At 40.5% G+C, this 17,894-nt stretch overlaps 1 protein-coding gene across 2 annotated transcripts in view; it reads left to right on the top strand.

Moving 5' to 3' along the window:
* klhl18 (kelch-like family member 18) overlaps window positions 1-17,894 on the top strand; it is a 60,852-nt gene that overhangs the window by 37,962 nt on the left and 4,996 nt on the right. The window contains exons 6-9 of one of the 2 annotated variants that reach the window (XM_064942503.1): window positions 9,466-9,602; window positions 12,214-12,436; window positions 15,633-15,737; window positions 17,730-17,841. In XM_064942503.1, the coding sequence (XP_064798575.1) occupies window positions 9,466-9,602; window positions 12,214-12,436; window positions 15,633-15,737; window positions 17,730-17,841 (577 nt within the window). The remainder of the gene's footprint in view (window positions 1-9,465; window positions 9,603-12,213; window positions 12,437-15,632; window positions 15,738-17,729; window positions 17,842-17,894) is intronic. The other variant, XM_064942511.1, reaches the window with a different exon arrangement.

Raw genomic sequence — 17,894 nt, 5'->3', positions numbered from 1 at the left:
AAGTGCTGTACAGAAACCCAGCCTAAAACCCCAAACAGCAAGCAATGCAGGTGTAGAAGCACGGTGGCTAGGAAAAACTCCCTAGAAAGGCCAAAACCTAGCAAGAAACCTAGAGAGGAACCAGGCTATGTGGGGTGGCCAGTCCTCTTCTGGCTGTGCCGGGTGTATTGACTCAGGGGTTCAAATACTTATTTAAATTAGATATTTCTGTGTTTCATTTTCAATAAATTTGCAACAATTTCTAAAAACATGTTTTCACTTTGTCGTTATGGGGTATTGTGTGTAGATGGGTAAGACAAATATATTTCAAACTTTTTATTCAGGATGTAGCACAAAATGTGAAATAAGTCTCTAGGGGTATGAATACCTTCTGAAGGCACTGTACTAGCAGAACCAATTTTATTTTTGTCTACTTTTTGTCTACTTTTGTCTAGCTAGTACTTGTTTGCACGGCCTTTGGCCATGATAACTGCAGACAAAATAATTTGCTACACTTTCTTACTGGCAATTTGGCCCACTCTTTAGTAGAACAATGCTCTTCAATGTTTGCGGGGTGCCCTCCACCAACGGCTGTTTCCAGCTCTTGCCATAGTTATGGATGTGATTCAGATCTCGACTCTTCACTGGCCATTCCAGGTTGCTTTTTATGTTTGGGGTCGTTGTCCTGCTGGAAGACTTCCAACCTACAACAGATGCACAGTTGGACACTGGGTTGAACATTGCACTTCAAAACACCTTGATAATCTGTTGATTTCATGATGTCTTGCACACGTTCAAGGCCCCCAGTGCCTGATGCAGCAAAGTAATCCCACAGCATTATCGAACCTCCCCCATGTTTGATTGTAGGGAGGGTGTTATTTTGGGTCTACCGTTCTCCCTCGAATGGTAGACCCAATTTTAAAAGCGTTTCCGCCCTTGAGAAGCAGGGAAGTAGAGGAAGATTTTATTCCAAACTATGTTTGTGTAACTGTTTGTTTAGTGGTCAAAACGATAGTTGTTTGGGAAAGTAATGAATTGCCTTGCTTTTTTTTTCAAAAATGAAAATACTGCCCCCTAGATTCAAGAGGTTTTAATGGTCATCAGCAGGTCAAGACTACCCTGAGTAAGCAACTTGAAGACATAGAAAAACCATAGACGCGACGGCTTGGTAGAAAACGCATTCACCGACCGAATATGTTAGTTTGTCCTCTTGGCCGCAGAGACAATATTTTTCCTTATATTCTACACATTTTGCCATGGGAGAGAGAACATTTCAGTTTTAAAGCTAGTTCCCTGTATTTCTACACATTCTGGCATGGGGCTGAAAGAAAAAAAAGTCAGTTTTAAAGCTTATTTACTTCTTTTCTACACCTTTTGCCATGGGGATGAGAGAAAATTTGCAGCTTTAAAATATATTTTCTGCAGTACTACACATTTTGCCATGGCTTACGCTGTGTTCTTATGTTATCTGAGTGGCTCAAACATTATTTAAAGAATCATTGAGTGTCCCATGCCATTTCTTGAGTTTTAGATTCTCCCCGACTGTCAAGTTTTTATTTTTGTGATTTGTTAGTTCTCAAATAATCATATTTTAAAAAATGTAGATCCATTATCTTTTCTACATTATCTTTTTCATTTTTATCATATATTTTGGAGTGATACGATATGAGTATGTGGCACAGTTGGTAGAGCATGGCACTTGCAACACCAGGTTTGTGGGTTCGATGGTCCCATGGGAGACCAGTAAGAATAAATATGAAAATGTATGCACACGGACCAAAACGGCTTTGCCGCCCTGGATCCAGAGGTTCCGGCGCCTTCGTCCTTGATTGCTTCCCAATCAAGATCTGATCCAGAGGTACCTGCGTCTTCGTCCTTGGTTCTGTCTCCCTCTCCGGTGGCTTCTACCTCTGGTTCAGATCCTCGGAGCTCCCAGCCTCACCAGACTGTGAGGCTGCCTGGCTAAAAGACTGCTGTTGCTCTGCTGGAGTCACTTTCATTGATTTACTTTGACACCTTCTGGAAACAGAAGATAGACTCCATCATTCCTGTAGAGTATCTAAATCATCTTGGCTCCTGGACTCTGTCCACGCATCTTAAGGCTGCGTTGAAACAATGACTGGTATATTATCCAAGACCAGCTCAGTTAGTCCCTACTATTGTGACAATGAGTCGTCATAATGCTGCATCAAATGTACATGATCTTAAGGGCATTGGCAATCACAATGTAAGTAATTTAATATATGTACCCCTAATTGCACCGAATACATCTGTTTATCCTACAGCTATTGTAAGCATTAATCATGAGCCTATAAACCAGAGTTACACTGTTAGCACTGAGGCAGTGTGCAATAGTAGAAAGACCACTTTATGCAGCTCACCCTGCACTACCAAGTCTACCTCTAAGCTTCCCAGTAAAGCATGAAAAACAATCAAGCAAACCAGAAAAGTGCTAGAAACAGCCCATATTAACATATGTAGCCTAAGAAACATTGTCCATGAATTCAATAACTTGCTTGTAACAGATGGCATTCATATTCTGACTATTGTAGAAACCCACTTAGATAATACCTTTGATGATAGTGGTATCAATACATGGTTATAACATCTACCGAAAAGACAGAAATGCCAACGGGGGTGGTGTTGCGGTCTATATAAAGAACCACATTCCTGTAAAGCTTAGAGAAGATCTCATATTAAATACTGTTGAAGTAATATGGCTACAGGTTCATCTGCGTCACCTAAAGCCCATTCTTGTGAGATGCTGCTATAGACCACCAAGTGCGAACAGTCAGTATCTGGATAATATGTGTGTGAAATGCTTGATAATGTATGTGATATCAACAGAGAAGTATATTTTCTGGCTGATTTTAAATATTGACTGGCTATCATCAAGCTGCCCACTCAGGAAAAAACTTCAAGCTGTAACCAGTGCCTGCAACCTGGATCAGGTTGTCAGTCAACCTATCAGGGTAGTTACAAACAGCATAGGAATTAAATCATCTACATGTATCGATCACATCTTTACTAACACTGCAGAAATTTGCTTTAAAACAGTATCCAAATCTATAGGATGTAGTGATCACAATATAATGGCCATATCTCGGAAAACCAAAGTTCCAAAGGCTGGGCCTAATATAGTGTATAAGAGGTCATACAATAAATTTTGTAGTGATTCCTATGTTGTTGACATAAAGAATATTTGCTGGTCTGTGGTGTGTAATGAGGAGCAACCAGACGCTGCACTTGATGCATTTATGAACCGTCTCATTCCAGTTACTAATAAGCACGCACCCAATATGAAAATGACTGTGTGAACTGTTAAATCCTCTTGGATTGATGAGGAATTGATAAATTGGAAGGTTGAGAGGGATGAGGCAAAAGGTATGGCAAATAAGTCTGGCAGCCCAACTGATTGGCAAACGTACTGCAAATTAAGAAATCACGTGACTGAACTAAAGGAAAAGAAACTACACTATTAAACAAAGATGATAAATTATATAAGCATGATAGTAAAAATCTTTGGGGCACCTTAAATGAAATTTTTGGGGAAAAAAGCCAACTTGGCTCCTTCATTCATTGAATCAGATGGGTCATGCATCACAAAGCCCACTGATATTGCCAACTACTTTAATGACTTTTTCATTGGCAAGATAAGCAAACTTCAGGATGACATGCCAGCAACAAACGCTGACACTACACATCCAAGTATATCAGACCAGATTATGAAAGATTTGTACTTTTGAAGTGTGGAAGAGGTGAAAAAATGATTGTTGTTTATCAACAATGACAAGCCACCGGGGTCTGACAATCTGGATGGAAAATTACTGAGGATAATAGTGGACGATTATTGCCACACCTATTTGCCACATCTTCAATTTAAGACTACTAGAAAGTGTGTGCCCTCAGGCCTGGAGGGAAGCTAAAGTCATTCCCCTAGCTAAGAATAGTAAAGCCTGCTTTACTGGCTCAAGTAGCCGACCAATCAGCCTGTTACCAACCCTTAGTAAACTTCTGGATTTTTTTGTTGTTGACCAGATACAATGCTATTTCACAGTAAACAAATTGACAACAGAATGTCAGGATGCTTATAGGAAAGGACACTCAACAAGCACAGCACTTACACAAAATACTGATGCTTGGCTGAGAGAAATTGATGATAAAATGATTGTGGGGGCTGTCTTGTTAGACTTCAGTGCAGCTTTTGACATTATTGATCATAGTCTGCTGCACAAAAAACTTGTGATATGGCTTTCCATCCCCTGCTTACTTATTGACTATTGTGCCCATGGGGAAATTTTGTTGCAGTGTCATGTACATGTTTAAAGTGGTGTTTAAATACAAAATTTACATTAAAAAATAAAATAAGTTTTATTGGTATGTAACTTATGAAAGTTGTAAAGACAAGCCTGCTGGCCTTACTGAGTCGATAGGAACATTAGCCCGAGCTATTTAGGAGGGATATCACACCTGGCACAAATGATTGTCTAGTTCTGTTTTTCCTGCTGAGGGGTGCCCTATACCTGCGCCAAGAGGGGAGTAGTTCAAAGTCTGGGTACAGGGGGTGGCTTGGGTCTAAAATGATTTTGTGAGCCTTGCGGAGGGCCCTGGCCTTAAAGATCTTATCCGGGCCTGTCTGGTTAACTCCCAGTACCTTGCTTGCTGTGGTGATAATCCTTCTCAACATATTTCTCTGGCTGACAGTGGCATTGCCAAACCAACAAACAATACAAAATGTTAAAATACTCTCAAAAACAGAGTCTGTATAGTACAGTCTACATTAAAAGATCCCAGCTTTTTGAGAAAGTACAGTCTCTGTTGGCTCTTTTTGTAGATCAGATCTGTACATTTACACCACTGAAGCTTATTGTCCAAGAGGACAGCCAGGTATTTGTATTCCTCTACAATTTCTATATTCTGACCTCGGATAGATGTTGCAGATGCAGGTGTTGTACACTTCCTGAAGTCTATGCAAATCTCTTTGGTCTTGTTGGTGTTGAGGACCAAGTATGATTCCTCACACCACTCTACAAAGTAATCTAGGACCGAGCCATGATGTTCCTCATCATCATTCACATGCTGATCAAGGCAGTGTCATCAGCGAACTTAACGAGGTGTCTGTCAGGATGGGAACTCGTATAATGCTATAATGTGGATAACGGGTTACTTGTCTAACAGAACAGAGGGAGTTCTTTAATGGAAGCCTCTCAAATATAATCCATTTAGAATCAATAAATCCCCAGGGTAGCTGTTTAGGCCCCTTGCTTTTTTCAGTTTTTACTAACGACATGCCACTGACTGACTGAGTAAAGCCAGAGTTTCTATGTATGTGGATGACTCAACACTATACACGTCAGCTACTACAGTGACTGAAATGACTGCAACACTCAACAAAGAGCTGCAGTTAGTTTCAGAGTGGGTGGCAAGGAATAAGTCAGCCCTAAATATTTATAAAACTAAAAGCATTGTATTTGGAACAAAACACTCACTAAACCCTAAACCTCAACTATATCTCGTAATGAATAATGTGGAAATTGAGCAAGTTGCTAAAATGGGGAGAAGTGTGTCTATAATAAAGCGCTGCTCTGCTTTCTTAACAACACTATCAACAAGGCAGGTCCTGCAGGCCCTAGTTTTGTCCAACCTTGACTTCTGTTCAGTCGTGTGGTCAGGTGCCACAAAGGACTTAGGAAAATTGCAATTGGCTCAGAACAGGGCAGCACGGCGGGTCCTTGGATGTACACAGAAAGATAATATTAATAATATACATGCCAATCTATCCTGGCTCAAAGTGTTTTGGCCGAGGTAGGCCGTCATTGTAAATAAGAATTTGTTCTAGATAAACCAATTTTTTTTTTTGTTAATCACTGTAGTCACTCTTACCCGGTCTTCTGTTGTTCGCTGCATGACCCAGTCTATTGCCAGGTTGAAGAGTACGGCTGACATCACACAACCTTGACAAACTCCAGACTTCACAGCAAAGCTCATGTTTTGCTCGTTCCCACAGTGCATGAAAAGTTGCTATAGAACTGTTTTATGATAATGTGTGGGGATTCCATAAATTCTTAAGATCTTCCATAGGCTTTCGTGGTGGATGCTGTCAAAAGTCTTCTGGCAGTCAATAGAGTTGATGTAGTTTTTGTTGCCAGTTTACATTGCTCAATGATGTTCCAGAGGGTGACTATCTGGTCTGTACAGCTCCTTCCTCCCCTTAAATCCCTTTATTCGTTCCTAAGTACTTTGTTTACAGCTGAAGATGTGTTGTATGATAATCTTGCAAAATATCTTGCTGGGAACAGATATATATGTGATGCCCCTCCAGGTGTTGCAGTCAAAGTGTGCCGTTCTTAGGTACCTGTATGATGACCCCCTTGGCCCAATCTGAAGGTATATTTCCCTTCATCCAGATGTCAGTGAAGAGTGCCAACGTCAAACCTTGGTGTTTCTTTTGTTGGTTGTCCTGAGCGTTTCCGCTTTAGTTTGATGGTGGTCACTGGCGACATCTGCTTACCTTCGCACTTTGACTTCCCCCAGCGAGCTTCTCCACTTGCTATTGATCATCAGGTGGTCAATCTGGTTCTTGCCTCTTCCATTGGGAGAGTACCATGTCAATTTGGGGATATTCCTGTGGGAAACAGCCTATCACCAGGTTATTTGTGTTGGAGAATGTTGCCAGTCTCTCACTGTTGTCATTCAGGTCTCCACATCCATGCTTCTCCATTCAGGTCTCCGATGACAATTCAGGTCTCTGTCAGATTGGAGGGTGTTATAGAACCGGTATTTTTCTTCATCTTTGGCATCATTTGTGAGAGCATAACATTGGATTATTGTTTATTTCCTATGTTGTCCGTCGCGGCTGGCTTTTATAATTCTGCTGCTGATTGGTTTCGATTCCATCAGGGTTTTCTCAACACCATTCTGTTGGATGAGGGTGAGACCTTCACGATGTTGTCTGTCCTGCCGTCCAGAGTGTAGTGTTTCTCCAGTGCTGGTTCTCATGGATCCAGAGCGAGTCCCAACTGGCTTCCCTCACCCCCAGGATCTGTAGCTTGGGATCTCCTCATTTTGTTGGTAACCTGATTTTAGACTCAAACATTGTTTGAACATTCAATAAGCCAACATGCAGTTTGTTTTTGGTGTAAAGTGCTCCTGTCTTCATATCACCAGATTCCCGTAGGCTTTCACTGATGGTGGTCATACAAGTCTGGGACTCTGGGAGATCCTCGTATCCACCTGTAGAATTGACATTTGTTGCTGTTTTTGTAGCACAAAGGTTTTACGGGATGGGCTTGCTAGTCCCATGGCCAACCATCCACCATGTTTTGTTTCTGGAGATTTAGGAGGTGATTTGTTAGTCCTCTCCCCTAGCCTTTTGTCTTTCTGGTGATAGATAAGTCTCATGAGACCAAACGGGCTTTGGGTTGTGTACAAGCTGCCTCGTCAGGCCAAACCAATTTCTGCTGCTGTGTAGTGAAAGCCAACAGAATAGGTTGGCTTTGGTTTTAGCAGTTTATACAAGCAGTGCAAGGCAGGCTCCTTTTTGTTATGTTCATAAAATTAGACTGAACTCCATCAGCAGCCATACTTTGACTTCTGTTGTGCAGATAGTTTTTCAACCAGCCGCAGGCTGCCTGGTTTAGACCAATTTCAGATGCATGATCAACCATATCAAATGCTTTCGACTGATCAATATAAAGTGCAGCACCGGATGTTGACACAAATGATCCCGCTAAAGAGATCTGTGTGCCAAGAGGTTAATGTCAATTGAACCCACATGTATTACCAGAGAGTCAGCCTTAGGTAGCTGCTGCTTGATTGTGGGAAGCATCACTAGAATGTCATGGATTTTCGCTCCAGGAAAGCACCAAGGAGTGGAACCGGTCGGTATCTCCCAGCTTGCCTCTCCTATGGCCGATAGAGAGATTTAGCACCAAGATGTGCTGTGGCAACGTCGGCGAACTTGGTGGGCTGTGGCAACATCAGTGAACTTGGTGACGAGGCTCTCCTTTTGCTTTAGCTCCCCGATGTCATCCATGTCCCCAGTCCTCCTGGCCGTGCTGCTGCTCCAGTTTCAACTGTTCTGCCTTATTATTATTGGACCATACTGGTCATTTATGAACATTTGAACATCTTGGCCATATAATCTCCACCCGGCACAGCCAGAAGAGGACTGGCCACCCCACATAGCCTGGTTCCTCTCTAGGTTTCTTCCTAGGTTTTGGCCATTCTAGGGAGTTTTTCCTAGTTTTAGGCTGGGTTTCTGTACATCACTTTGAGAAATCAGCTGATGTACGAAGGGCTATATATAAAAAATTATTTAAAAAAAAATTGGATTTTGATTTTGATCACCAGGTCACACAAAGCACTTTTTACAGACAAATCCCTGCCCCAGGTGATTTCGGTTTTCCACCTCGTCCTATAGTTCAGGTAACATCTCACAGAGGCTGCAGTGGAGATTCAATGGCTGGCTGTTGGTAGCCATTTGGTAACTGCCATTAGCCATTTGGCTAAAAACAAGGCAGGCTTGTGAGGTAAATAGAGATGTTAGTACCAACTGTAGATGAGTGTGCCATGTGCAATTTATAGGCGGAGTAAAAATACAAAATTAACGGATGTATTTTTCCGGACTCATGCAGGCCATCTATAAATACACCCTATACAACAAATGTAATTAAATGAAAGTAGACTCTAGCCTGTTTTAAATGTTACTTCCTGCAACAATTCATGCTCGACAGATAGCTCATTAGACTGAACCCCCGATTCTAAACCTGAGAAGCCCACTGCATGCGACAGAACATTACCAAAAGCAAAAATGATACTCAAAAGCAGAGAGGTCATGGTATGTCTTTTAAGTCATTTTTCCAATAAGCATAGCATAGGCCTACTGCCGCAGCATGACCCCTCTTCCTTTTGATTGTTTCCATCTCTGGCCACACACTTTAGGTGGTGTCCAGCTCCAAAGCGCTTGGCGTGACATTCCAAGCCAACCTAAAATGGGACTTGCACATCTCTGACATTACCGAAGGCTCTAGACTTTCTCCAACCTGTGCTCGAGTACAGCGCTCTGGTCTGGCACCCAGGTCTCACAGGCCACCAACACAACCAACTTGAGAAGGTCAAATGACATGGGCCCCCTTATTGCCAGTAATGGGGCCCACATCGTAATTGGCTACAAGAAGCATTTGTCGGTAGTTATCTTGGCTAAAAGCTGTGCAACCATATACTAAATTATAAACTTTTGAACATCCAATAACTAGGTGTGAAGACAGTTTTTAGAAGAAATTGTGAAATATTTAAGGTAAGTGCAAGGGTGCCAATATATTTGGCCACAACTGTACATCTGTATCTAAAATGGTTATTGCAAAATAGTTCATCTAAGTTTGGATAAATGTGTATATATCTGCTACTTTTGGAGGCCAAGTAGCTATCATGTAATATTACTGTCATACATTGCCAACCTTTTGAGTTGTGGTTTCCTTCCAACAGGGATCTTGTTGATGAAGCGAAGGATTTCCACCTCATGCCAGAGCGCCGTCCTCACCTGCCCGCTTTCAAGACTCGACAAAGATGCTGTACTTCAATCGCAGGGCTAATATATGCAGTCGGTGGACTAAATAGTGCAGGTACCCATTTAACATCGCCTTTATTTGTCCCAATAGTTTAAAAATGTTGGTACACATCCACAACTTTTTTCCACCTCATATCCAGTATCTCCAGCACAATATCAGTGTCAACATATGCGAAAACAATCGTTTCTCCATTCTGTGCACAGAAAGGTCCTAAGGAAGTGCCACTTTTTTTTTCAACAGTGATTTTCTCCAACGAAATTTGCAGTTTTGCCGGAAACGCATTGCAGATTTTGAAGGTGACTGTGTTTTTTGATGACATCAGCTGGCACTTTCAAAGGACCTTTTTCTTTTAATCTATTTAACTACGGAAAGTATAAATGTGCCTTTTATGGTGTGGTGCTGGAGATAATGAATGAGGTTTAAAAAGTGGTGAATTTACTCATTACATTACATTACATTTAAGTCATTTAGCAGACGCTCTTATCCAGAGCGACTTACAAATTGGTGAATTCACCTTCTGACATCCAGTGGAACAGCCACTTTACAATAGTGCATCTAAATCATTTAAGGGGGGGGTGAGAAGGATTACTTTATCCTATCCTAGGTATTCCTTGAAGAGGTGGGGTTTCAGGTGTCTCCGGAAGGTGGTGATTGACTCCGCTGTCCTGGCGTCGTGAGGGAGTTTGTTCCACCATTGGGGGGCCAGAGCAGCGAACAGTTTTGACTGGGCTGAGCGGGAACTGTACTTCCTCAGTGGTAGGGAGGCGAGCAGGCCAGAGGTGGATGAACGCAGTGCCCTTGTTTGGGTGTAGGGCCTGATCAGAGCCTGTTTGGGTGTAGGGCCTGATCAGAGCCTGTAAAAACTCTTTTACAATGAAATTGCCAGAGGGTCTGTGAGATGTCCTTAAATACCTTAATGAGATGTAAAGATCTAATCCGCATTTGCGGAAACACTGCGACTGTTGATGAAAAAAAAATTTTTTTGCAGTACATATTCTGCTGTTCTATCGTCTGTGCAATGTCTGAGGAAAACAAACGATGTTAGTTGTTTGCAGTAATTATTTGTTGTTGTAATATCCCAAATGGACATTGCAGTTTTACCAATTAAGGATTCTCACTTTAACGGTTTTACGCCACTCAATGTATGTTTTTACTGTGTTTTGTATCATATTGTACAACAGTTGATGAAATTAACACTGTAGAAGTGTGAAAAAATATGATAGTTGCTGGTTGAAAATACAATCTGAATCTATACTTCTAATCAGCAGATTTTGCATGGGTGAAGTTTAATAGACCAATAACAGCTAGTTTCCAGTTAGACCACTCTCAGACACTCTTAGAAAAAGTATTACTTTCTTTTTGACCATTTTAATGGAAAACTATTAAAGTAAGGTACTTAAAGGAGAAGTTTATCCAAAACCCGGAAACTCTCAAATGATTGCATATATTGAAACTAGTTAAGTGGAATTTGCCCTCACTTTCCCCGTTAGTGCTATACTGAAACAGTTGCAAAAATGGTCTGCTTCTTGCTGACTTTTCCTAAATGTTTGTATTTTACACTGCTCATTTGGCCAAATTTTTATATTTCTCCTCCCGGAATGTATTTTGTGAATATATTTAGTATAGTTTTATCTAAAAAGGGTAACATTTTATGTTGGTTCACTTATGCTCAACAGGCACAGTTTTCCACCAGCTCAACTGCTTTTACGCTATGATTTGACTATTATATATTCAATGTTTGGGGGGAAAAAAGAGAGAAAAAAGGAGTTCAGTTCACGAAACGGGGTTAAAATTGTGGTCAGGGCTTTGTGATGCCCACTCCAATACCTTGAAAAATGACTTGTCATGCACAAAGTAGATGTCATAACCGACTTGCCAAAACTATAGTTTAATAATACATTTGTGGAGTGGTTGAAAAACGAGGTTTAATGACTCCAGCCTAAGTGTATGTAAACTTCCGACTTCAACTCTATGTATGTGTGTTATATTGTCCATGACTTTCTAGTGGATAGACCGTATGGTTAAAGAGAAAATAGGCTAATTTAATGGAGAGAGAAAATCAACATTGGCATTCTTTTACAATAAACTCTTCCAACTATAGACTTTTTTCACAACTACCACCAGTTTGGTTCCAAAAAATGTACAAGAAATACATAGTAAAAACATGTGTGTATAAAAAATGATATAAAAGAATTTCAAAGCTGAAACCCTCATATTAACAATCTGTGGTATTCGCTAAGTTGGTTTATATTTAGGATCATGTTTTACAGCTGTCATTCTATTTTTTTATTTGAAAATATATATATATATTTTATATGTGTTAAGCCCACACAGAGGGCCAGAGATAATTACAGACATCTGTGATAATCTAAGGTATTCAAAAGGGCTACTAGATGTCTTGTTATAAATAACATAAAATCCTTAAGTTACAAAACTCAGATAGTTTACTGGTTAACTTTGAAAGTCTTTTAAAATGTAATGTTGGTGCACAATTTCTACTTAAAATATCAAAGGGACTCAAAAGGCACTCTTTGTGGAATGACCCAAATATCAGTACACAAGCCATTGGAAGTTATTGAAACCGTGACCCAAAAACTAAGTTCATCGTTACACCCTAACTTGTTTATTTTTGTTTAAATGTTGTGCATGGTGTTTTTTTATCCAGGTGACTCATTGACTGTAGTTGAAGTATTTGACCCAATTGGAAATTGCTGGGAACGCTGTCAGCCAATGAGTACAGCTCGAAGTCGAGTGGGTGTGGCAGTTGTCAATGGGTTACTTTACGCAATCGGTGGATATGATGGACAATCACGGCTAAGCACAGTGGAGGTCTATAACCCAGAAACGGATACTTGGACATGTGTTGCTAGCATGAACAGTCAACGCAGGTGAGAATGTCTTTCTAATTATGTACTTTAGGGTTGTTTTATATTAATTCAATCACTTTGACTGCATCCCTTTTGATTTAAATGAAACTTTCCATAAATGTTTGTCCATGGTAGAAGTAGTCAGTAATTGACTTTTTGAACCTGAATACCAAAACATTCAGGAGATGGGTGCTCAAAGGGTATTCAAGATTGAAAATTCCTACACATACATTCAACTTGAATAACAAAAGACAGAGAAATAAACAAACAAAGAAAAATGTGTTCACAAAAAAGGAGAGAGCTGTTCATTCAGACATTTTGGCTCCATGTAATCTAAGCATTCGATCCAAAGTGCCTCTCTTAACAATTTCCTCAGCATATTGCCACCTCTGGAGGAAAGAAACTTTCTCAATTTCCCAGAATTTCAAGGTAGAGGCTGAGCCATGATTGGCCTTCACGTAATGCCACACGATTGCATAGGGTTGTCAAACTATTTGATAGTTTCTCGTTAATTTTGAAAAACATTACACAAAAAAAATGTACCTTTTAACGTCCATGATAATTTTGAATGTACCTTTTAACGTTCATGTTAATAATTATGAGCATGCCATTTTGCTTCTTTTCCAAATTAAAAATGTGGTAACTTAAGTACAATTTATTTTTAAATAATTCTGTAATGTTGAAGATCTAATACTGTGTGGGGGCAAGTTTTTATACATTTCAATTTATTTAAGAAAAATGCATGGTTTCCAATATATTTGTCCGCAACTGTATGTGAAAATAACAAAAATCTTTTAGATAATTGATTTTTCAAGGGCAGAAATAAAATATCCCAGAAATGTTCCATACACACAAAAGGCGTATTTCTCTTGGACGGCTGGCATTCTGACTGCAGGGATGTACACCAGAGCTATTGCAAGAGAATTGATTGTTCATTTCTCTGCCATAAGCTACCTCCAATGTCGTTCTAGAGAATTTGGCATTACATCCAACCGGCCTCACAACCGCAGACCACATTTAACCACGCCAGCCCAGGACCTCCACAGCCGGGCTTCTTCACCTGCAGGATTGTCTTGGACCAGCCACGCAGACAACTGAGGAGAATTTCTGTCTATAATAAAGCCATTTTGTTGGGAAAAACTAATTCTGATTGGCTCCCCAGTGGGTGGGCCTATGCCCTCCAAGGCCCATCCATGGCTATGCTCCAACTTATTCAAGTGAAATTGATAGATTAGGGCTTAATTTATTTATTTCAATTGACTGATTTCCTCATAAGAACTGTAACTCAGTAAAATCATTGAAATTGTTGCATGTTGCGTTTATATTTTTTCTAGATATTATAAAACAGTTTTGAAACCCTGTTTTATAAGCTTTCATATAAAATCTTAACTATTCATCTTTTTCATTGATGCTGCCATGGATGTCTCATGGTAGGGTGGGGTATACAAAATTGGTCGCATTTAAGCACCTCTATCTCATGAATGTTTTTGCATTCAGGTCCAACATTTCTACCATCAGCAACCATGTATGGAAGGTTTCATTCAAAGCAAAAATGGGTGTGGTCGAAAAGTGATTGAATTCCTATAGAACGACCCATTATTAAGTAGATACAGTATACTGATTACTTGTTGATGTACTGATTACCTGTAGATTTTGATAAGTTGTTTAGTAGGCTCCAAATTAACCCTATTTTATCTACCTAGTAGCTGATCGAGACATTCTAAAATGCTTAACGGAGGATTGTTCACATGTTTTACTTTGCACTAAAGTGCTGTGGTCCTTGTAAATTAATAGGTTTAAAACGATTTGGAGAGGAATCAGGCATGCAATTTAAAACATGATAAATAGCAGTAATTTCCTGGGATTTTTGTCCCTGAATGCAATTTATTAGTATATGTTGGCATTGGCTAGTTTATCAAAACCAAATTGCTCTTTGTCCATAGACTGCATTCAAACAAGTAAATTATCCCCCAAACCAAACAATGATAGTTGTCACAATAGTAGCTGTTCCACAAGTTCTACAAGTACCCACCCTATTTAAGTCATGTAATGATGGTCAGTCAATCTGGAAATTGTCAAGAACTTTGAAAGTTCATGCGCTATGAAGAAACTGGCTCTCATGAGGACCGCCACAGGAAAGGAAGACAGAGTTACCTATGCTGCAGAGGATAAGTTCATTAGCGTTACCAGCCTCAGAAATTGCAACCAAAATAAATGCTTCACAGAGTTTAAGGAACAGACATCTCAACATCAACTGTTCAGGGGAGACTGCGTGAATCAGGCCTTCGTGGTCGAATTGCTGCAAAGAAACCAGTATTAAAGGACACCAATAAGAGGGGCCAAGAAAAATGAGCAATGTCATTTAGACCGGTGAAAATCTGTCCTTTGGTCTGCAGTCCAAATTTGAAATTTTTGGTTCCAAGTGCCATGTCTTTGTGAGACGCAGAGTAGGTGAACGGATGATCTCTGTATCTGTGGTTCCCAGCGTGAAGCATGGAGGAGGAGGTGTGATGGTGCTTTGCTGGCAATACTGGAAGTGATTTATTTAGATTTCAAGGCACACTTACCCAGCATGGCTACCACAGCATTTTGCAGCGATACGCCATCCCATCTGCGCTTAGAGGGCTATGATTTGTTTTTCAACAGGACAATGGCCCAGGCTGTGTAAGGGCTATTTTGACCAAGGAGGAGAGTGATGTAGTGCTGCGTCAGATGACCTGGCCTCCACAATCACCTGACCTCAACCCAATTGAGATGTTTTGGGATGAATTTGACCTCAGAGTGATGGAAAAGCAACCAACAAACAAGTGCTCATCATATGTGGGAATTCCTTCAAGACTGTTGGAAAAGCATTCCTGGTGAAGCTGGTTGAGAGAATGCCAAGAGTGTCTAAAGCTGTCATCAAGGCAAAGGGTGGCTGTTTGAAGAATCTCAAATATATTTTGATTTGTTTAACACTATTTTGGTTACTGCATCATAGTTTGATGTCTTCACTATTATTCTATAATGTAGAAAATAGTAAAAATAAAGAAAAAGCCTTGAATGAGTAGGTTTGTCCAAACTTTTGACTGTTACTGTATATTCCATTGTTTTTATACACCATTGGCGAAAACCCTAGTTAAATAGACAGGAGCTTCTTGATCCAGCTGATGGGTCTGCAAAAACACGTTATTGTGTGTTTATCCTCGTTCCCCTTTCTCCATCTCTCCGAATGCAGTGCAATGGGAACAGTGGTGGTTGACGGACATATCTATGTGTGCGGGGGCTATGATGGCAAATCCTCACTCAACTCAGTAGAGTGCTACTCTCCAGAAGCCAACAGGTTCTGTACATTTGTGATTTACTTTACTTTGACTCCCTGAATTCCCAGTCAAGCTAGACCAGAGGGTATACTACGTACCTGGTTTGAAGAGTTAGTGAGGTAATTTTGGTCAACTCTGAGTTCCACTTGGGATAACCGGTACCATGAAAGTGGCTCACCTTTTAGCCAGGTATATTTCTATGGCAACAAATGCTTCAGAACTAACCTGCTCCGGGGCAGGCTAACTCAGTTTATCCTGGATGATTTTTGAGCCGTGAGTTGAGGGCCAATTAAATCAGATTCTCTCGCTCTCGCAAACATTGCGTCATCATCCCCTTCATTTGAGGAAGACGATCAATTCAAATATTTTATTAATTCAATGTTTTTTGTGTTAAAAAAAATTGTAATTAAAATACCTATCGCATTGCATATTTAGTAATGACAGAATGCATTTGAAAGTTCACACAGTGTGAATACTTTATTTTAATAGGCTGCCATTTACATATCACTGACCTAGCCCCTACTCCCATTGTACTTGTGGAGATCTGTGAGGATTGGATTTGTAAATGTAACCTTTACTAAACCAGGCAAGTCAGATTCTTATTTACAATTACGGCCTACACCGGCTAAATCCGGACGACGCTGGGCCAATTGTGCGCCGCCCTATGGGACTCCCAATCACGACTGGATGTGATGCAGCCTGGATTCGCACTGAGATGCGGTGTCTTAGACTACTGCGCCACTCCGGATAGATGTCTGCCGTACAGCAACAATTCCCCCTTGAAGGAGAAGATGGAGCTACTTCCACATTTGACCATTAATTGACATTGATGTAATCTACACTGAGTGTACAAAACATTAGGAATGCTTAATATTAGTAACACCTAATATTGCATTGCAACCCCTTTTATCCTCAGAACAGCCTCAGTTCGTCAGGGCATGGACTCTACAAGGTGTTGAAAGCGCTCCACAGGGATGCTGGGTCATGTTGACTCCAATGCAGTTGGTGTCAAGTTGGCTGGATGTCCTTCGGGTGGTGGACCATTCTTCATGCACATGGGAAACTGTTGAGTGTGAAAAACCCAGCAGCGTTGCAGTTCTTGACACAAACCGGTGCGCCTGGCACCTACTAACATATCCCGTTTGTTTTGCCCATTCATCCTTTGAATGGCACACATACACAATCCATGTCTCAATTATCTGAAGCTTTAAGAATCCTTCTTGAACCTGTCTCCTCTCCTTCATCTACACAGATTGAAGTGGATTTAACAACTGCCATTTAATAAGGGATCATAGCTTTGACCTGGATTCACCTGGTCAGTCTGTCATGGAAAGAACAGGTGGTCTTAATGTTTTGTACACTCAGTGTATATACATGCTCCTATCTCCACATGAACTGTTGTGGAAGTTGGCCTGATACTGCTGTTTACTTAATGCATTTAAAACACATTTTATTATTTAAACCTTTATTTAACTAGGCAAGTCTTATTTACAATGACGGCCTACCCCGGCCAAACCCGGACGGCGCTGGGCCAATTGTGCGCCTCCCTATGGGACTCCCAATCACGGCCGGATTCGAACCAGGGACTGTAGTGACACCTCTTGCACTGAGATGCAGTGCCTTGCTCCACTCGGGAGCCCTGCCGACTCTACCTTTTAATTCTGAGCTTGGTTGTGGGGGAATGTAAAAGTTTTTTTATATATACATTTTTATTGCTAATGTCATATTTTGTAACATTAATTTTGAGTTTTTCTGCTGTGTTTTACTTGCTTACACTTATCCAGTTCTATCCAAAACCATTACTTTAGATCACATCACACATATCAAGTATGTAAAACTATTTTTCAAATGTATCCAGGAAATAGAATTGCTTCATTTCAATTTTTGTCTTCAATAATTAGTTGTTGCAAATCAATATGTTGTTACAGTGTGACTTTTATATTAAGTGAAAAGGTGTAGCCCATCTGTATCAACATTAAAGTGCACCTGCTTTTCCTTATACCCTCGTGCAGGTGGACAGTAATGACAGAGATGAGTGCAAGTCGCAGTGCAGCTGGAGTGACTGTTTTTGATGGAAGGATTTTTGTATCTGGTGGTCATGACGGTTTACAGATCTTCAATACGGTAAGGATTCCATTTGACATACAACCTGCACATTGCTGACAGGACCAAGGTAG

This window comes from Oncorhynchus masou, chromosome 3 (assembly GCF_036934945.1).
Source record: "Oncorhynchus masou masou isolate Uvic2021 chromosome 3, UVic_Omas_1.1, whole genome shotgun sequence".
Lineage (NCBI taxonomy): Eukaryota > Metazoa > Chordata > Actinopteri > Salmoniformes > Salmonidae > Oncorhynchus > Oncorhynchus masou.
This window is presented reverse-complemented; position numbering and strand designations above follow the sequence as displayed.